The 22,453-nt window shown below is 38.3% G+C and overlaps 1 protein-coding gene across 1 annotated transcript; it reads left to right on the top strand.

Annotated features, from left to right (window-relative positions):
* The first annotated feature begins 1,922 nt into the window (after positions 1-1,922).
* On the top strand, positions 1,923-16,592 carry LOC307164350 (OX-2 membrane glycoprotein). Its single transcript, XM_079881142.1, has 9 exons — positions 1,923-2,002; positions 2,840-2,952; positions 3,040-3,115; positions 3,194-3,514; positions 5,815-6,144; positions 9,009-9,293; positions 14,505-14,606; positions 15,627-15,687; positions 16,113-16,592. The coding sequence occupies exons 3-8, from the start codon at positions 3,046-3,048 to the stop codon at positions 15,683-15,685; spliced, it is 1,167 nt and encodes a 388-aa protein (XP_079737268.1). The 5' UTR covers positions 1,923-2,002; positions 2,840-2,952; positions 3,040-3,045; the 3' UTR covers positions 15,686-15,687; positions 16,113-16,592.
* The last annotated feature ends 5,861 nt before the right edge of the window (positions 16,593-22,453 follow it).

Raw genomic sequence — 22,453 nt, 5'->3', positions numbered from 1 at the left:
TTTAACTGAAAACAACTTGCACTGTCATACCTTAAAATATGTCAGTGCCATTGTTTAGTCTCAAGATGCACACCCGTAGGCCTTAATGTGTTTTTCTAAGGCACATGTATAAAAGATACATACATGTCCTAATTAAACTAAGGCCTTATCCTGGTTTAATCTAAGCCCTGTCTGTGAAACCAAGCCCTTGTGTATTAAACTAAGGCATACATATTAAGTTAACCTCAACCAGTGCTAAAGAAACTACAGTTCAGCCAGAGGGTCCATTATGCCTGCCTGTCAGGGTTCTGTCACCTTGATTGGTTGCATTCTTGGTTTAGTCGTAACAGCAGGTTCCTGACACTCATGTATTGTTTGTCTTATCCTTTGTGTGAATGTATGGCTTTGGGTTGTCCTCTGGGTTGTGTGCTCGGGTGTTCAGGGCATGGTGTCTGGGTTCTGACACTTCAGTCTTGTTTCGGTTCAGTTTCAGTGTCGGGTCCAGACATCCATGTTCCATGCACTACTGTCAGTCTTGTTTGTTGTTTTCTGTTTGAGCACTTGGCGGATGAAAGTTTGTGTGTTGCACTCTTCTACTTGTCTTATGTGTTTCGTGAGCCCATGGCTTCTGTCATGTTTGTTTTCTATGTGCCTTTTGCAGATGGCTTTTATGTTTGTTTCTGTGTATCATGTGCCATTCTGTCAGTCTCTAGTCTTGGCCCTGCCACCTTGTTACCTGGTCATTGGTTTATTTGCCCCTCCTGGACTCTGTGGATGTTTTCCCTGTACAGGTTTCTGTTGTGTCCTGCCTTGCCCTGTTTTCCTTGCCTGTCAAGCCAGCCGTGGTTTGCTCCAGTCCTGTCACCGCCGACCCTGGACTGTGTTTTCCCCCAAAGCGTAGTTTATGTTTGTCTTTTGTTTTGTTTTGAACTTTAAATTGAGCCCATTCATTTCTCAGTCCTTGCTCTCTCCTTCCCCAAGACCTGACACCCATATTACAGTGCATTTAATGGAAAAATGGGTCACACTTTATATGAGGTGTTTTTACCTATAAAAAATACTGACAATGTACTTGTATTACAAAACACTTGTGCTGCTATTGAGGTGGGGTATGGGTAGGGATAGGGACAGCTTTGGGGATATGGGTTTAAGGGTGGGTTAAAAGCGAAGGGAAGGGTCAAAATGGTCCATTATAGACATTCTGCTGACTAATTTGCAACTACATGTCTACTAACTCTCATTAGTAAATTAGTAGACTGCAGTAGACGGTTAAGTTGGGATTAGGTGTCATGGTTTGGGTTAGTAGAATAAGTTGACATGCAGTTGCAAAGTTACCTACAGTCAGTGGAATGTCTGTTGGGGGAGCATCAAAATAAAGTGCTAGCAGATATTAAGCAGACCGTCTACTAATACTTTAATGAAATTTAGTTGACATGTAGTTACTTACAGTTAGAATGTCTAAAGTGGACTATCAAAATGAAGTGTCACCACAGAAATTGACTACAGATGTAATTACATGCAGGTATACAGTATAATATACATTGTATCAAATTATTAATTTAAATGTTAGTACATAGTAAAGCCACCTAATATAAAGTGGAACCACAAATGAAATGTAACATGCCAGTACATACTCTGTAATAATGATTATTTTAAGACTTGTCTGAAAATGATTTATAAAGACATGCATTATTGCTTTATAGGCTGGGCTAAAATACAGCACAAGCTAAAATATAGTTTTATACATTATGTGGCTGTTCAATTTGAATTTTTAGCTTCGTATTTGGGCACTGGTGCCATTTGAGTATGTGTGTGCGAGCTGAGATGCCTATGATGCCTGACAATGCTTTCTAAGTAGGCAGCTCAATGAGTATTGAGACAGAGCCATCATGTGCTTGACGTTGGTATACAGTGTGTTAGTATGGGTGGAGAAAAGACCGGTTGCAGTCCAGTTGAATCAGTGTGTTGAAGAGTGTGTTGTGCATGTACAGCTGAGAGCAGAAGGAATCTACACCACATTGAGGTATGTAACAGTCTGACCATCTTAGGTTACTTTCATATCAAACTTTAGCCTCATTTTATTATCTAAAAGGCTCTGTCAGATGATTTGATTTGATTTGATTTGAGCATTATTAAATGATCAGTTTATCAAAAAATCAAGGTCTAATATTTACTATCTTTTCATTTTATTTCAATGTGTAAACATTATTTTGATTCAGATATACAGAAACAAATTAAAAAGAAAAATCAATCAACTGTTTAACTGGTCTCAGCAAATTCTGTCTACTAAACTAAGCATATATTTATTTATATTTATATAACCCTTGTGGAATCATTTTGACAAAGATGAAGAATTAATTTCATGAATGTTGCTGTTGTAGTGTACATAGTTATAGATGACACTGCTCAAACACACTTTAATGTGTTTTTCTGAAATATTCATTGACATCAAGACTAAAGTCTTTGGTTTGGACACAAATATACATTCTTATTTATTTATTTTAGAAATTATAAAGTCGTGAAAACTATGAAATAACACGTAAACTCATCTTATATATTTGAGCTTGATACTGGACACTAGTACGTTGTTTTTCCTTCTACAGTCCAGATCATCAAGTTAAAAATAATAATACACATTTTAGTTTGGTAAAGAAATATGTAAGCAAAGGAAATTGGTCCCTCTTTTATATTAAGTGCCTTTAACTACATGTACTGTAACATTTTAATGCACATCTCAAATCTATAAATCTATTTTAAATCTTTAAATCTTATTTTTTTACATGTAATTACATTGTTGATCCTTCCTTTTTACAAATGTATACTTTCAGAAATGTTCTTTTTGTCTGTAATGTGAACACAGATGGCAGCCCTTCAGTAAGATGTTGGAAACGACTCTAATCAACAGAAATCACCACCTTCACTTTCATCCCACAAGACCAACCTGGACTGTTAAATGCGCTCTCAATACAAAAGGTACAAAAGACAACAAAAAAAAAAATCTTTTACAATTATAGCTTATAATTTGGTGCTATAGTTACTGAAGTACTTCATTTCCACTAGGCTAAAATGTTTGTGGTCTCCTTGAAAAGATGTCTACAGATCTGTATGTCTTTGGTAATGGTGTCCAGACTACAAGGTGTGTGATTTGCAGTAGTCTCATTGTTCAGTGTGTAAGTGGTTTATTTGGATTAGTCTCAGTATTGGTGTGTCTCAGGCAGGGTCTCAGCTCCAGCACGTCTGGAGGCCCTGGTTGAACAGCCCTTTACTCTGAGCTGTACGCTTGTCAAGGCTAAAGGAGAATCAGTCCATCAGATCCGCTGGCTGGATGTGCAGAACCAGACGTTAATCAATTACCAGCCTGGTCAACAAGACAGCGTGAGCGGTCAACGACATGTGGAGCTAGCGGCCTCTCCACGGGATGCCAGTGCCATCACCATCAAACGTGTCAGCTATAGGGATGAGGGCTGTTACACTTGCATCTTTGATGTTTATCCAAAAGGCTCAAGGGAAGGACAGACCTGCCTAACTGTTACAGGTGAGTCTTGGGTGAGATATTTTGGGAAAATGCATCTACGCAACTTCTATTTGACGTGAGCATCATTACAGTGCAACAACACTGACACTTTAATTGACAGTGGATTTTTCATTGACTCATTTTGCAGATTACATTGTTACACCAGTAGGTGGCGACAAGTTTGAATGAGTAAATCATTGAATCGTTCACACAACTGATTAGTTGAAAAATGCTGATTTATACAGGAATTGATAGATGAATGTGTCATTGAATCATTCAATAAAAACGATTAGTTAAAAAACGCTGATTTATTCAGGAACAAAATACACCACTACTGTGTAGTGATTAAATTCCATTAAATTCAATTCAGTTCAATTCAGTTCAAGTTTATATGTATAGCACTTTTAGCAATACTTTTTGTTTTAAAGCAGAAACTATTGAAGTAATAATATCCATATGGCAGTAATATACAGCTATGTGGTTTAGATAAAGTTATGTATTGAGTTAAGCAGACACAGCAAACATAGCCTGACAATGTCAGACTTCGTACTTCCGCTCAATTTCAGTTCGCTTCTGTACTCAGTCTGAGATAGCGACCTATCTTCCCGTTTTCCTCCGGCCTCAAAACAGCCGGCCAATCAACGAACAGAGGGCGGGCTGAGAGCCGTGACGTAGACGCTGATTGTACCGTGGATGGGTAGATTTACTTCACATAATCTGCAAAAGTTGTTCACAGCCATGTTCACTCCGGTATTTCGCTCGATGGTTTTGTTTTCACATCATACATGTGTTTACAGTGGAAGTTAGATGCGGCTGAGCATGCGCATAACACACGCCATAACCAAACGTTATGTGATTGGCTTACGGGTAACCAATGATTTTAAACTTCAGACAAGCCCCCCCCCCCCCCCCCGGAAGAAAGAAAACGCTTTTCAATTATGCCCTTCCAGACTCTGTCTACGAAGCAAAGCGAAGTAGCAGAGTTTGGTATTACCAGGCTACAGCAAACATTTCACACTGAAAAAAGTATATGATCAATAAGTTATGACAACATGTTTTTACATTGCTTTAACTCATCAAAATAAGTTAAGCAATTTTCAACTTTTTTGTTATACAAGATTTAGCTAAATTTTTTTTAAGTCAGTTTAATGCAATTTAAGTTGAAATGATTTAAACATCCAAGTTGATTGTACTTTTATAGGCAGCAATAGCAACTTCTGCTCGTAATAAATACAGTACAGTATATACAGGATAATATAACAATATAAGGATAATATTTGATAGTTTTATATGTTGATCCAAAGTTGGCATCATCTTAAGTCTTCGCAATTGGCTGCATGGATCTAAACTGAAGCACAAGTTTGCAGAAACAGGAAGTAAAACGAAAACAATTAGCATAGCTGCTGTTCATACTGTTTCATCAGGTATAATTGTAGGACAAGTTTATGAGAAGCATTATGTGAATGCTTGGCTACAGAGATGTGTCTTTAGTCTAGATTTAAACAGAGAGAGAGTGTATCTGATCTCTGAACATTATCAGGAAGGCTATTCTAGAGTTCAGGAGACAAATGGGAAAGAGCTTTAGCTGCTTTAGTAGACTTTGATATCCCCTGTACCATCAAAAGCCCAGAGTTTTGTGACCTTTCAGAGCGCAATGGATTATAGTCTGATAGAACATCAGTTTAAGACAAAGGAGCTACGGCCACAGGGGGATATGCAGAGCAACTGCTAAATTGCTAAATGAATGAAAGACAAGTGTCTTTACTAGTAGTATGACCTACTTTAGTTTATATATATATAAATATATATATATATATATATATATATATGCTTTGAAACACTGATAATCAACTCATTTATCTAATCAGTTTCTGTTCTTTGGCTCATATAAATTTGTGGGAACAATAAAACAGTGCGGTTGTGTTTTTGGATGTTACGTTGTGGATTCTGGAGGAGAATGTGAATGTAGATGAGAAACATCTGCTGGTTCAGGCAGAGATCCAGCTGGTCTCATCATCTCATGGATGCTCAGCATCTGCCAATCATTTCTAAGAAGGATGTGTTGACTACTGTCCTTCCCTCACTCCAATACATCATTGATCATGTGGGGGTTGTATTCTGGATGCTCTTTATAGCTATATCTATATTGACCTGAATATTTGTCTCATCTGGGTCTCACTAGATCTCTCACTCCCAAAGTCTACCTCAATTGTTTAATGCAGTTTGTCTAGGGACACATTAGTATACATATGTATAACAGATTACATGTATATTGTCATGCCATGTTAGTATACTATAAACTTATTTTGACTGCTTTACAGCAACGGTGATCACAGAGGGCAATAAGACTGCAGTGGGTGGTAAACAAGCCTCTCTGGCCTGTCGGTATGCCCTGCCAGAGAAAGTCAAGCAGGTGTTGTGGAAGAAGATTGTGAATAAAGCAGAATCCCATGAAGTTGCATTTTTTGCAAAGCAGAGTGACCCTGTAATTGAAGAAGAGTTCGTGGACCGTGCGAGCTTGAACCCTTCCCTGTCTGACACAGAGCTCACTTTATGGCCGGTCCGAGCTGAAGATGAGGCCTGCTACACCTGTGAGTTCCACACATACCCGGATGGCACAAAGAGTGCCACAAGTTGCCTTACTATTTTTGGTAAGTCCATCAGGGTTTTAATCCAGTGTTACAGTGAAATCTTCATTAGTTGGATAATGCCAATATTTTTCATTAAGATGACAATACGTTTTAAAAGTTTAATTTTAGGTTGGTCTGTCTCAGCGAGCTAACAGCGCTCATCAGTGTCAAGATGGCCATTGAAATCATAGAAGGTAGTGTTTACTGTTCACAACCAAACAGTTGATGGAACCAACTGACTTCCATAGTAGTTTATTGTAGTATTTTTTCCTTATACTATGGAAGTCAGTGGGGTCTATCAACTGTTTGGTTGCCCATATTCTTCAAAGTATCTTCTTTTCTGTTCAGAAGAAGAACAAAATTCATACAGGTTTGGAACAACAACAATGAATGATGACAGATTTTTTTTATTTTTGGGTGAACTATCCCTTTAACAGCTTTAACCAAATACACACAAGCTTAACATAATTATTATATACATTTTATGTATTATTATTTTTTTAACTTTATATAATAAAATTATTCTGTTGAGAGTGTATTTTTCAACAGTGATATTTGATTTTTAGACACTGAACTGAGTGAAACACAAATCCAGCTCAGTGTTAGCTGGTTGGGCTGTTGCACAGAGTGGTAGCGAGGGCAGGACAAGGCTAAACACGAAAGCACTGGAGAAAATGATGACAACAGACAGAGAGAGAGAGATATGAAAGAAACTCATTGTAGGAGGGTGAGACTGTGAGATCTATGATTTATTCAGACTGTGTCAGTGAATGACTGTGTCACTGTTCCACTAACACAGTGCTTTTCTCTATGTGCTCCTCTTGTTCTCCTGCCCTGTCTTTCTCTGATTGATGTTCACTTCTTGCTTTTGCTCTGTACTGTTGCATTTGTTCAAACTAGAGTATGCAACCACCAATGATTACTTAAAGGGGCTGCTTACCCCAAAATTAAAATGTCATTATTAACTTAGAACTTTGTGTTGTTCCAAAACTGTATGACTTTATATCTTCAGTTCAGTGGAACAGATAATTTTGATTAATGTTTTTTTTTCATACAATGACAGTCAGTGGGACCAAAACAGCAAGACTTTCAATGTATGAAGAACATATTTTGTGTTTTTCAAATCAATATTTGAAAGAAGGAAGAACGAAAGTCATATGAGTTTAGAATTACATGAGGATGAGTAAATTATGACAGTATATCAACTTAATTTAATGACATTCACTCATCTCTTATTCATACCAATCTTGTATTGTTCTGGTGTCATGGTTTTGAAAGAATGTGAATTGCTTATCCTCTGTTGGAATGACAAGCATATACCTCTTTTTGGGCTATGCTGTGGTTTGAATGGGCATCTTTGTTGCTTTGAACTACTGGTGAAACTATGTGGGCTGTAAACACTCAGAGAAGGCATACAGATCTGTTTTTGTATAAAGCCAACTCTTGGTTTTCAAGCCAACACAAATGGTTATCATTCAGAGTCAATGTATGATTTCGGCTGCGTCCGAGAACTGATAAAGGCTGCATTCGTAGGACGCATTCCAAGATTGGAAGGCATCAAGGCACGTCCGAATGCAATGTTAGTTTCACTTCCAGTGTCCTGAGATACCTTCATCTGATAGATTTTTGAAGGCAGCATAGATGTATCCTTCGCTGCCTTTGATATCCCACAATCCTGTGCGTTCCATTCTTTGACAGATGAGGTAGAAAAATAAAGATGGCATCTGAAAGTTGCGGCTGGTAGTCATTTTCTGTGTAAATGTAAATTTTTTATCAACGGTTTCCACTTATGATATCATTTCTAGCGAGAAATTACTATTGTAGTCATTAAATATTCACTCAGTTACGCTGCCTAAGAAGTCTGTCCAAAATAAGTTTTGAAAAGAACCTTCGTGCGCAAACGCTGCCTGCAAAGTCATTGCCTGATAGGGCAGCGAGGCAACAAGTCAACTGCCTACGTTTTCGGACGCAGCCTATGTGTCGGGATCAAGGGGTCAAGGTTTAGCTTTTTAGCATGGCTTTGTTGGCCCCTGCTGGTAGATGCTGTCAAGGTAGTAGTCATGTCTTTGACATTGAGGGGACTATTTGTAAAGGTCTTTTTATTTAAAGCAATTAAATTGAATTAAAAGTGAATTAAAAGGATTTAAATTGATTTAAGTGAATAAAGAAAAAGAAGAACAGAAAATGAACAAGAAGTAGTCAATTTTAACTCTTCGCAAATAATATATATTTATTTCAAAATGTGCACAAATACTCTCTTATTCATATGTCTAATATGTCGAAAACACATTTAGTTATAAATTACATAAATCACTGAAATGATTTATCTTGTATTTTGGATTTAAAACAGTTACATTTGAAAAAAAGTTGAGTAGTTTGCACCAATGGATATCACTGTTGGTCATTCACCAGTTCTATTGTAAAACAGTTGTCAAATATTACGTTTAGCTATTTAAATCTTACCTCGCACTCTTTCAACATTCAAAACTGAAGCATCTGGAATTCATGTTCTGTATCGGTGAACAGTAAATCCTGCCTTCTTTTATTTGATTGACCATCTCAAACATTTTTATATTTACAAGCACAGTTAAATCGCTGAAGCAAACAGCCTAAAATTTAGATTTTAAAACATTTGTCATTATAACAACAAACAGAGTGTCATCAAAATATTGGGTGGACAATTTGGTAATTTCTAATGTTAATGCTGTTTTAGGATGCTGTAACTGTTCACTCTGCAGGTCCAAGTCATCTATCTCCACTGATGGTCATTCACATGTAGCTGTGAATCCTGACTAAATAAAATGTTTGAAATGTTTTACACCCCCAGACTAAACTCTCTGGGAGTAAGACACAAAACCCATATCTTGTATCATATACATTTACAGTACTACCAAAACCTCAAGTAAGCTACAAGACCGTATCTCCCGGTGTGATTGAGGCCAACTGCACTGCCGTCGCCAGGCCACAGGCTGAGATAGTATGGAACGTGGAGGGAAATGACCGGATCATTGGTCAACCTCTGACCACCGCTATCCAGCAGAGTGACGGGACGACTCTGGTCATCAGTACATTGACCATCCAGGCTGGACTCCTGAAGGATATCTCTGTCAAATGTCTTGTTCATCATAAAGGACTGGAGAATGCCATTGCTGTTTCCATGAACACTAAAAGTGAGTGTGAACTATTTTATTATGCACTTTGCTTACGATGGTTTATATTGAATAAAAATAAATACATTCTTGATCGTTTGAGGTAAATGGGTTCATTGTACTATGAAAACCTATTGTAGCTTTCAGAACTGAAAACATCTCAGGTTACGTATGTAAATCAGTCCCTGAAAGGGGAACGAGTCGCTGCGTCGTGGCATGATGCTATGGGAATACTAAATAGACTTGTCGACAGAAATGCGCGTTGACATATTTAATTTGTCTTAAGAAGACGCACAGGCACAACGCGACACAGTGTCCCATTCCCGTCTCGGTGAACCGGGTTACATACGTGTGTGGAGAGGACCAACCAGCCACAGCACATACATCATGAAGTGTATGTGTTAGTAAGACCCTTGGAAGAGGCCATTCTCCTAATGGAGTGAACCCTGACCTCTAGAGGCAAAGCCATTTCACGTGCCTTATGGAGAGTGTGACATCATCAGTAATCCAATGCGCTGCTTGGTGACCGCATTCCCTTTATTGCGACCACCGAAACAGACCAAAAGCTGAGAAGATCTACTCCACTGCCCTGAGCAGTGGACATAGATCCTCGAAGCACGGACCATACATAACAGATGCAGGCTTTCTTGCTCTCATGTCTCATAAGGGGGAGGGACAAAAGTTTTTAAGATATCTTGTTGACCAGCCAGAACTTTGGAATATAGTCTGGTCTTGGGTGTAATGTAGCTCTAACATCACCTGGAACAAAGTCTAAGCAAGAGGAGACTACTTTGAGAGTCAGCATCTTGTCTGGGACTGATTCCAAGGGCTCAAATGGGGCCTCTGTTAAGGCTCCCAGGACTAATATTAGATCCCAGCAGGGAACTTGCACTTTGCAGATTGGTCTCAATTGTATGGCACCTCACAAGAACTGAGGCACTAAGGGGTGCATCCAAACAGAAGAACCCTCTAGAGATTTGTGGCTAGGTTAAGTGGCAGCCACATACACTTTTAAGGTAGCCAGAGCCAGCCCTGCTGTGAGATGCTCTTAAAGGAACTCCAGTACTGCACTGACAGGGCAGTTAACTGGATCCATATCAAGCTCAAACTTGCTCACACCAAGATACAAACAGCTGCCATTTCAGGGCATTTAACTTCCTAGTGGAAGGAGTTATAGAGTTTATGATTGTTTCAGTTACCTCAGCATTGTCCCTTGCACTTTAGAATCCCCCAGGGGAGGCCGTTCAGTAGAGACACTATGTACGAAAACCAAACTCGGATTGGCCAGAACAGTGCTACTAGAAGGAGGTGAACTGAGTCCTGGCGAAACCTGCTAGAACTCACAGGAGCAGAGCTATCGGGGGAAAAGCGTGTAGGGTGGCGAATCCTTGGCCATGCCTGTACCATGCTGCCCAGCCCCAACAAAGCTGGAGGTGTGAGGGAGAATCAGAGGGAACAGTGGGTTGTCTCCTCGGAGGCAAACAGATCCACTTCTGCTCTGTTGTATATCTGTCATATGGACTGCACTACTTTTGGATGGAGTTGCCATTCCCCAGGCCTCGGCCCCTGTCTAGACAGGATGTCTTCTCCCACATTTATATGCCCCGGAATGTAAACTACTCTCAGACAGGAACTTGTTTTCTGCCCAGAGCAGGATCTGCTGTACCTGCTTGAAAAGAGAGCGCAAATGCAGCCACTACCGAGTTGTTGTCCATGTGGACCAACACATGGTAACCCCTCAACTGTGGGATGAAGTGTTCCAGAGCTAAAAACACTGCCCTCATCTCGAGGTACTTTATGTGCCACGAGGTATGAGGGCCCTCCCAGAGGCCACAGGCTGGTCATTGAGAACCGCACTGCAGCCTGTGAAAGAGGCGTCCGTTGTGAGAGACTTGCAACGACAACATGCCCCTAGTGCCAGGCCTCTGTTGTGGAATCAAGTCAAATAACAAGAAGTTTGCGGCACTTGACTTTTTTACGACTCTATGATGATTCAGAGGATAAAATCCTCTGCTCTTGAGACAAAACTGAGGTCTCAAGGGCAATAGACTCAAAGGAATAATATTGGCTGCTGCTGCCATGAGACCTAGCAGCCTTTGAATTCGCAGTACTGAAAGCTGCTGGCCTAGCTGGATGTCTCTCATAGTGGTTAGGATAAAATCTACATGTGCAGGAGACAGATGTACCTGCATATTGGTTAAATCCCACACTACCGCTAGAAAAGTGGTTCTCTGTTTTTGAGAAAGCACACTCTTCCTGAGGTTTAACCTGAGCCCCAAATGCTTCATATGAGTGAGTATATGCCATTAGCTCTTCTGTGTAACGACTGGACAGATCAAACGCACCATTGTAACACTTAATCTTCACAACCAGTCACCCAGGCAGTGTCTGTGAAGTCTGGTTTCCCCACTGAGAATTACCACCCTTTTCCCCTCCGCTGGGAGATAGTGCCTGCACAGAAAACTACAGGCTACAACAAACAGACATGCAGTCCCATAGAAATGGAATACTTTCCACTAATTAATTTACAAATCTGTCTAATGAATGAACATGCATTTTCCAAGTACACTTTGTGTATTATTACTGTTTGTATATTGTCTTTTAATATTGTATAGTGTTGTGCATGCCTGATGATAGAACTAGTAAATGTAGTCCCATCGAGGTGGTGTCTCCTATCAAAATATTCCTTGTTTAATGACTCACACTTTGGTAGAATGTCACATCATAGAATGCAGTGTTTGTTATATTTATCAGAATATAAATGGACACAATCTGCCAGCTTACTCCAATTATGCAAATGAGTCAGCTTTTCAAACAAAGGAACTTTCCCGCTTAAGAATGGCAACTTTCTCATTGGTCAAGCCAAAACTCAAAGGTGTGACCTCTGTGGAACTTAAAAGCCAACACAAAGTTCCCTCAGCACTCGTTGACTTCTGCTCCTGACTGCTGTTCACGTGAGACCCCATCCGGCCTCGCTGCCGCAGTTGTGCTGGCAGGCTTCACATACATCGAGCCATGTGTACCTTCCTCGACCATAACAGAGCCAAACTAACTCCACAAGTTCTCCATTGCTTCTTCATTCAACGTGGAAGAAATCGATTACAACTTCAGCACCATTGTACCGAAATATCAAGACTTTCTCCTCACGACTGTATATCCGGATGATCTTCAACAGCTAATGCAAATGCAAGTATCGCACAATATATACTAAATTGATAACAAAGGAGTCAGTATTCAGTATTAAGGGACTGATTGTTCTTCCTGGAGTTTAAATTACTCTGTTCATAGCTTCATTCTTCTGCTCTGTTCTGGTTTTTCAGTCACTTTCACTTTACTCATGTATAGGTGATTATGTGTATAATGTGTAGGTCTGCTTATAAATCAATGTCAATTTAACGATTATGATCACAGCTATATGCTAAGAAAGAGTTATTTTTCTGTGGCCATGGAAAATATCCTTTCTGAAGAGTTGATAGACGATCAATACTGAGTGTTCGCTGGATGAACAGATTAACTGATGGTAATATTAATTCAGCTATATGAAGTTAATTTGATTAACTGATCCAAATATTTATAAGTAGCAGCAGAGCCATAGCAGCATCCGTGGACTTAGTGAACGTGCATGGGGACAGAGCTAGGCCAAAAGGAAGTTCTCGATATTGGTAAGCTTCACCCCCGAAAGCAAACCTGAGAAACTTCCTGTGTCCTGGCAAAATCTCAAAATGAAAATATGCATCCTTTAGATCTATTGTCACAAACCAATCCTAGAATTGAATTTGTGGCACTAAAAGTTTGATGATTAGCATCTTGAAACTGAATGTCCAAAGAGTACTGTTTAGGCCCCGTAGATCTAAAATTTGACGCAACCCCTGCCCTTTTTTGGGTAATATAAAATATTGACGGTAGAATCCTGCCTCTCTCTCTGTGAAGGGTACACATTCCATGGACGCAAAGCAAACTGAATCCTTTTTCTTATAATGTTCAGGACCCACTGAAAGACATTGGGCAGAAGTTGCCATGCTGCCACAAAGTCTGACAGAGGATTTTTACTTTATTTTTTACATAGAATCTGTCTGTTTGGTGCCCTGAAGCTGCTTTCGCCTTCTTGAGTGAAGATGAGGCAAATGGCCTGTCGGACGCCTCCACCTCCCGAATCACCAGTGGTGGTGGGATAAGTAGAGATGCCTACTCCAGTGTTCTCAGCAGCTGGAAATTGTTCATTCAGTGCCCCTAAACAACTCAGCGGCAGGGAATCAACTGAACACAATGACCTGGGGAACCAGTACCGATACCCTCTGTAAGAGGAGGGTGGGCGCCACATTCCGACAGCATTGCTGAGTGGAAATAGGGTGAAAAAAACCTGCTGGAGATTGCTACTTCCCAAAAAACACTGAGGTGGCAGGGTTTGACGAGACAATCTGTTGAGGGCATCAGGAGGGTATGAACACACAACTTGGTGTGATATATTTTTATATATTTTTTTCATAGTATTTTTTTTTTTTTATGCATTACGCCCTCAATTCCCCGAGCCACTGGCATCAAGGCTCTTCCAAATAACCCTTAGAGGTTTCCTTTGTTTTTGTTTTACACCACAGAAGCCTCTCCACAGCTACCATATCAACGTTGAGCGATTAAAAACACAGGCCATCTGCTTAGTGGCACAGAGGGCCAGTTCTGTGGCCCGGTGGAAATATTCCTTTGAACCTCCAAAGATAAAACTCGTCCTCAGAGCTAAATACAGCCATAAATAAACCAGACAAGAAACACAGTGTGGATGATAGACTACATCAACTTTATTAATGTAGATATCTAAACACCTCAAAGCTAGATGACTATTTCATCATTTAATTCCTCAGAATGCCACACAATTCCACATGACTTTCTTCCCTCGAGAGGAAAAGTCAACTGGATCGGAGCTTAAACTGAAACTCCTGATAGTGCATCGTCTATACACGTCGGGACATTTCAAACACAGCTCACTCAAACTGCAATCCACATGAACAAAATCTGTTTCATCGCCTCAGCAAACATGGGACATGAATAATGGGACTTATAAGAAAAGGACAAAAGTAATTTTTTTAAAGGATTTAAAAAAATCAATCCCTGTGACATAAAAGTGCCTGAAGTTGAAGAAACATTCAATGATAAAATATTCTGAATTCCTCAGGTGAAATAGTAATTGAGAACAAATGCTCTAAAATAGTCTTTGGCTTTCTCTGCTTCTCTCACCAGTTGGCACGGCACTTACTATCCTGATCTCTGTGACTACAGTAGCGTTCCTTCTGGTCCTCTGCCTTTGTTTCTGTTTGTGGAAGTGTGTCCTGCGTAAGGATGGTGAGTATTCATATAGCTATCTTAAAGACCAATGAGAACAATCCAGAACATGCAGCTCAGCAAAATGTTTTGTCAAAATCATACAAAGTAATATACAAAAACAAATTTCTGTCATCATCAGGCCAGCCTATTTAAGTTTAAGATCCCACCATGCAAATGTCGATATCCTGTTGTGCTCTCAGATGTCTGTCCAGTTATCTGACAAATTGACGCCAGTTTTGCTCCTGCTTAAGTTGTGTCATTGAAAATAGTTTGTCACAATTAAAAGCAAATATTGTCTTTCATTTTCCAGTTTGAGCTCTAAGTGGATGTCCAGTTTTGAAAGTATAATAATTAACAACCTTGAGAATGCAGCTTCACTTGTGGCCTTTTGCTCAGGGCAGTGAACATAACTCATTAAAATGATCCATAGCAGCTTGTTTATGTGCGGCCATGATGTTTACTTACCTAAGTCTTACTAGATTGTTCAAGCCAGTACATATTGTAGCGGCACAATTTTTTTTTATGTAAAACACCCAACATAGTGATTCTGAAGTCAAACTACTGCTGCTGCTTCTGACAAGAGAGTTCATTACTGTCTGTTTCTTTAAACAAACGACAATGACAAATGAAGCTGTCCAAAGAGGATGAAAAGGACAAACCTTGTAAAGTAATCTTTGTACTGCTGTTAATTTGATTTATTTTTGAAAATCCTTTATATCATACAAAACAACAACTTAATTTTTTAATGGTTTAAAAAAATTGGTGTATTAAAAGAAAAGTTGTATTAAAGTTATTGTATGATATGAGTGCATGTACTATAATATACTGCAGGATCAGCAGAGGCCAATAATGTGAATGCTTGCAGATTGCATGTGAAGGACAATCAGCCTGCGCCCTTATATATATCTATATATAAAAACACATTTACACTTGAATTAATAGATAACATTTAATTAATGTGAAACCATTGTCCAGTTTAGTTATGGCTTATGATTTTTGTGTGTATGTTTGTGATGTTCACATGTTCTACATGAGCAGAGACAGAAGAGCATCAATTACAGAGAAGAGGCCGAGAAGACAGAGCAACAGACAGTTGAATGTAGGTTTCTTCAGGAAGTGCAAAGCCTCTTCCTGTGACCTATTTCTGCTTCCCTGTGATGGCATTGTATGCCCTTAACACAAATCTTTCAGACCTGATCTATTGAAATGAGAAATTAATCAAGTTTTTATTTATTGTGTGTGAGTAATTACCCTACCAATTGTTTTACATAGTAGTATTTATTATTTGAAATGTCATTTTTTAAAAATCATAGTCATATGTCATATTATTATAAATTGGCAGAGTTCTTAAGTTCAGATCCACAAAATCTTTAATTTTCAAAATGTTCCCATATTCTGGCATTCATATCATTCTGGAATTTAAAACATAGTCAGGTTACAACTGTGAGAGTATTGGGTTTAACATGCATATTTTAACAACTTATGATGTTACAGTCACTTCTGTATTCGGTCATATTTCCACAGAGTGGATCATTTTGACCGTGGCAGGCGGATATCCTGAGACACCTGTGAAGACGGAAATCTCATGTTATCATGTTCCGTGCTTTTCCAACCAGTGACACATCCCTACATGAGGAAAGATGATATATTCTGAACAATTTGTAAATCCATCACTATTATGAAGGTTGTCGTAGAAGGCGTTTTATCTCGACACAGAAGGAAATTTAATTAAGTTAGTAATTTTAATATTGTTATTTTACCCACCCAGAATGCATCCCAGAATGCCCCATATGGGGACACTACTCCATAGTGTCAGCCCAGATCCGGCCCACATCTGTTACACGTGGATTCCACACGGCCCGGATGTGGGCCGGATCAGGGCTGACACTATGTTACTGTTTGGGATCTGAAGCCCTAAATGTAAAAGTACGTAAAATGTAAAAACATGTAAAAACTTATTGTATTCTCTGAAAAAAATAAATAAATAGCTATCCACTCAAAAAAGTATAAGAAAACTAGGGTAGAGTTAGGGTTAGGGTGTGGCTGGACGCCAAGCTCCACCCATTGTTTCTGCAGTAAGCAGCCTCTTGATTAAAAGCTACCGTGAATTACACTCTCTATTGATAAAAGCATAGTTATATCTTTTTTCAGTTTTATAAAACTTGTATCATGGTCATATAGTTTCTTATCATCTTGATTTTGTCTTATTGACTCTGTCCCTTCATTTTTAAGGTGGACATTTGCACTGCCGATGAAAGGATGTAAGTCCAGTGAGGTAGATTAAACACTACACAGTTGTTTTTCACTCTAGTCTTTGAATACTATTAGGAAATTGTTAAATATTTTGTATCTCATTCTTTTGTTGTTGTTGTTGATGATTAAGTAGACTGAACTAGAGATTTAGAGACTAACTAGAACTTTAAGTTCTTTGGTCTCTGAGCCCAGAGCAATGGTGGGAAAACTAAACCATGCTGGAGATGCACTCAGATAACACTGAGAGGTCGTGACAGCTTCTCCAAGCGTTCACTATACCAGTGGAAATGCATTATCTGCAGTCTGCTGTGGAATTAAATGGCTGACGAATATTGCATTTTTGCTGGCTTCCTTTCTGGGAAATCATGTTGCTTTAAACATGTGCAAATGTGCAAGCCAGTGTAATAACAGCTGATAAAAAGGTGAAAGAGTTCTAATTCTGTCCCATGTATGTTAAATCATTTTGCCATATTCTTGAAAATGTGAGAGGATTGGCCACACCTTTAATTAGAATAAAAAAATTCACTCAGAATTCTGTCTATTCAACAAATTATGGAAGAAAGTACTTTATTTTCCTTTTGTGATATATGGATGTTGTATTTATTGTGTAAATGGTATTGACTTGTTTATGTAATGCATTTCTGTAACTTCGCATCAATAAGCAAAGAAAGTCCGGCCTTTGATTTTATTGAATCTGTTATGATATTAAATTACTTTGTTATTGTGGAGTTTCAGTCTATTAGCATTGCTGCTTTGGAAGGGCAACAGAAGATTTTTTTATTTTTATTTTTTTTTATGATCTCTTGAAATGAATATCATCGCTGTATTAAGTTGACATAGTCAACATTTGAAGTGGATCAAAAAAGTTCATCAAAGTTGTCCTAAGACAAGAACGGGTATTGTTCAAAATTCATGTATAACTTTGATGAAAGGTTTTGATCCACTTCAAATGTTAACTACTGTTTTCTTTCCTGTTGTGTAAATCAAATGTTTTACACAAAATATGCCTGGAGCTTTTTTTTAAATGTTATAGCTGGTAAAGCATTTAGATAGCAATGCCAAAAATCATAAAAAATGTAAGTCACATGGAAAAAAGTTTCTAGTAAATGCATATTAGTAAATGGGATGCCAGTTTGATGAATAGGCATAATTTTGGTTCCTCACAGTGCGTCATAAATTTTGACAATATTCCAGGAAAAATGTGTTTCAGTACTTGTGATCTTTCCAAATTAAACTCTTTTCACAATGAAACGTTCCAGATTAATAGATCTAAACCTGCCCCTTGTGTTCTCACGTCAGGCTGCTGATACCAGCTTTGTTCCGTTGTGAAAACAAACAGGAGTTTGTTCATATTACAGAGAGAGGATAAGAAGATTGCGGGTTGTCCTGTGTGACTAACAGCCCAGATTCTGCTTAATTTGACACTTATTTGTTTTGACCTTGTGACTCCGCTGGCCTCCTCTAGTCTGAGACATGTGAGGTTTAAGGCCGGAAGACACTACACAACTTTTAAAATCTGAACAGGAGAAGAGCTAACACTAGTTGGCAAAAATCTGAACAATGACTACCCAGAATCTGTAGACCTGCTCTGACTTTCGGCAACTAGTGTTGACTCCTCTAGACTGTAAATAAAGGCAAAAATCTACAGTAGGCTCAAGTCAAGTCAATTCACCTTTATTACAATACAGCCTTTAAACAATACAGATTTTTTTTTTTTCAAAGCTTTTCAAAGTTGTGTATTCCAACCTTTATAATTATAATCTTGTATTTTGAACGAAGTCTTTGATGGAATGGCAAAAGTCTGTGATGGAGGGCCCCCTGGTGGCTCTCAAGGGCACTCCAGCTGGTGATCGTGACAATCTGACTGTTGTTACTGCTATGATGTGACTTTTAGTATTTGTAACATTAATCTTATGAGGATTTAGTTTTACTTAATGTTATCTAATCCCTGAGTAATTTTTGAGCCATGGTATTAAAAAACTACAGAAAATATTAGTTATGTATGTATAGCCTTGAAAGCAAAATGACAGGATGTGTCAATACATCTACAAAATAGTACATTCACACAGAATAAGTCACTTTACTATATTCCCTTATGCTTATTACTCAGAAACATAGACAAAAACTAAACAAAAGTGTATACAGTACACTTATGTGAATTCCAGTCATAGCCTACTGATTATTTTTGGTAGACTAGAGCAATATTTAGAGGTATGGCTCCATCTACTGGTTAATATCAATGGTTCATAACATTTACATTTGCATTGGGCAGACCAAAGCGACTTACGCTTACCATTTCAAGGTACACATTTTACATTCTTATCAGTTCTCGGTTCTTGCTTTCCCTGGGAATCGAACCCATGACCTTAGCGTTGCAAGCGCCAACGCTACAGGAAAGCCGACAATCATCGCCATCATTGTAGATGTGATCAAGCTGTATATTGTATATTATTCTTGGGTCTGTTTGAACCCCGTGGAACTTAAGCTTTTAAAACAATATTATGAAATGCTTTTAAAATATTTTTCAACTAAAACCATATTTGATCAGTAACTTTTCATTAATGAGTAAATGTCCAATGTTTAAAGCTTAACGTTACCATGTTTTTATTGAGATGAAGAAAGATGATAAACAGCCTGAATCTTCTTTTCATGCTGCAATGAATCATCAAAAGGTGGAGTGAAATGTGTAAAAAAAATTACCATTAGGTCCATAAAACTTTAATCTACAAACAGACATTACTTTGTCATTTCATTTTAATTTCCAAATCATTGTGTGTATGCATACACAAGCATGTTTATAAACAAAATGCAGTCCCAGAAGGAAGGAAAAATGTGTGTGAGTGAAGTAAAGAGGCTTCAGAAGTAATTACAGAAGTAATTTAAGACAAATCTAACTAATAGATATGTCCAGTTCACTTTTGGGTCAAAACAGGTGTAACATTTTTAGTTTAAATGGTTATGCCTCTTAATTTTTTTTTTTTTTTAAATAAAATAAAATAATAATAATTTATATATATATATATATATATATATATATATATATATATATATATATATATTTACAGTGAGGAAAATAAGTATTTGAACACCCTGCTATTTTGCAAGTTCTCCCACTTAGAAATCATGGAGGGGTCTGAAATTGTCATCGCAGGTGCATGTCCACTGTGAGAGACATAATCTAAAAAAAAAAATCCAGAAATCACAATGTATGATTTTTTAACTATTTATTTGTATGATACAGCTGCAAATAAGTATTTGAACACCTGAGAAAATCAATGTTAATATTTGGTACAGTAGCCTTTGTTTGCAATTACAGAGGTCAAACGTTTCCTGTAGTTTTTCACCAGGTTTGCACACACTGCAGGAGGGATTTTGGCCCACTCCTCCACACAGATCTTCTCTAGATCAGTCAGGTTTCTGGGCTGTCGCTGAGAAACACGGAGTTTGAGCTCCCTCCAAAGATTCTCTATTGGGTTTAGGTCTGGAGACTGGCTAGGCCACGCCAGAACCTTGATATGCTTCTTACAGAGCCACTCCTTGGTTATCCTGGCTGTGTGCTTCGGGTCATTGTCATGTTGGAAGACCCAGCCTCGACCCATCTTCAATGCTCTAACTGAGGGAAGGAGGTTGTTCCCCAAAATCTCGCAATACATGGCCCCGGTCATCCTCTCCTTAATACAGTGCAGTCGCCCTGTCCCATGTGCAGAAAAACACCCCCAAAGCATGATGCTAACACCCCCATGCTTCACAGTTAGGGATGGTGTTCTTGGGATGGTACTCATCATTTCTCCCATGACTCCTCTGGATCATCCAAATGGTCATTGGCAAACTTAAGACGGGCCTTGACATGTGCTGGTTTAAGCAGGGGAACCTTCCGTGCCATGCATGATTTCAAACCATGACGTCTTAGTGTATTACCAACAGTAACCTTGGAAACGGTGGTCCCAGCTCTTTTCAGGTCATTGACCAGCTCCTCCCATGTAGTTCTGGGCTGATTTCTCACCTTTCTTAGGATCATTGAGACCCCACGAGGTGAGATCTTGCATGGAGCCCCAGTCCAAGGGAGATTGACAGTCATGTTTAGATTCTTCCATTTTCTAATGATTGCTCCAACAGTGGACCTTTTTTCACCAAGCTGCTTGGCAATGTCCCCGTAGCCCTTTCCAGGCTTGTGGAGGTGTACAATTTTGTCTCTAGTGTCTTTGGACAGCTCTTTGGTCTTGGCCATGTTAGTAGTTGGATTCTTACTGATTGTATGGGGTGGACAGGTGTCTTTATGCAGCTAACGACCTCAAACAGGTGCATCTAATTTAGGATAATAAATGGAGTGGAGGTGGACATTTTAAAGGTAGACTAACAGGTCTTTGAGGGTCAGAATTCTAGCTGATAGACAGGTGTTCAAATACTTATTTGTAGCTGTATCATACAAATAAATAGTTAAAAAATCATATATTGTGATTTCTGGATTTTTTTTTTTTTAGATTATGTCTCTCACAGTGGACATGCACCTACAATGACAATTTCAGACCCCTCCATGATTTCCAAGTGGGAGAACTTGCAAAATAGCAGGGTGTTCAAATACTTATTTTCCTCACTGTATATCTATATATATATCTATATATATATCTATATATATCTATATCTATATATATATATATATATATATATAAATAAAAATTATGTGTATTTTGACAGTCTCATCACATGTCCAAAGTTAAAGTTCGTACTAATAACTATGTATTAAAAAAAAAGAAGTACGTAGCTCTTCTGGCTCAAAACGGACCCTGATGCATTAGCAGGGTATTAAAGATGAGCCTCTAAAAGAACACACAACTTTTTGAAAAAATAAATGTTTAAATTCTCACTGGATAATCAACTTTATTAAACATATACATTGTACAAAACTACATAAAGCTTTGTGTCAAGGGGAACATAGTTTAAAAATGTTCTTCTTGATAACTTTCCTGATGGTGTGCTGATGATTGTGCTGATGTAAAGTGAAGCAGAGATGCTCATACAACCTGAATATCCCTTGTGTTACAGTATGTTGCGGGTCAATTTGACCCGTTTAGATTTTCTAGTTGTTGGAAATACTGGTTAACCTATGTTTTTTTTCTTGATATTTTGTGACTTTTTCTCATTTATCATCATGAACATGCATGCAAAGTTTCAACATGCTGGTGTTTTTTGACATATACAAACAAAATTACTGTTCCTTTCGTGATGTTCGCGGGTCAGTTTGACCCGCATATTTTAACGCTCTAAGGCAACTGTACGGACCCAAAATAATAACATTTCTTGGTTATATTTTGTTATTTTATTTTTTTACTACCTTATGAAGCTAAAAAATTTAGTTTTCCACACTTATTTCAATGCAGAAAAATATTTTGTCAGCCACAGATGGTAAAAATTACCTATCATTTATTTTTTCAAGCTACCTGAAATAACATTAAACCTTTTTATTTTTTTCTTGATATTTTGTGACTTTCTCATTTATCATCATGAACATGCATGCAAAGTTTCAACATGCTGGTGTTTTTTGACATATACAAACAAAATAAATGTTCCTTTCGTGATGTTCGCGGGTCAATTTGACCCGCATATTTTAACGC

Source organism: Squalius cephalus (genome assembly GCF_949319135.1).
Source record: "Squalius cephalus genome assembly, chromosome: 9".
Lineage (NCBI taxonomy): Eukaryota > Metazoa > Chordata > Actinopteri > Cypriniformes > Leuciscidae > Squalius > Squalius cephalus.
This window is presented reverse-complemented; position numbering and strand designations above follow the sequence as displayed.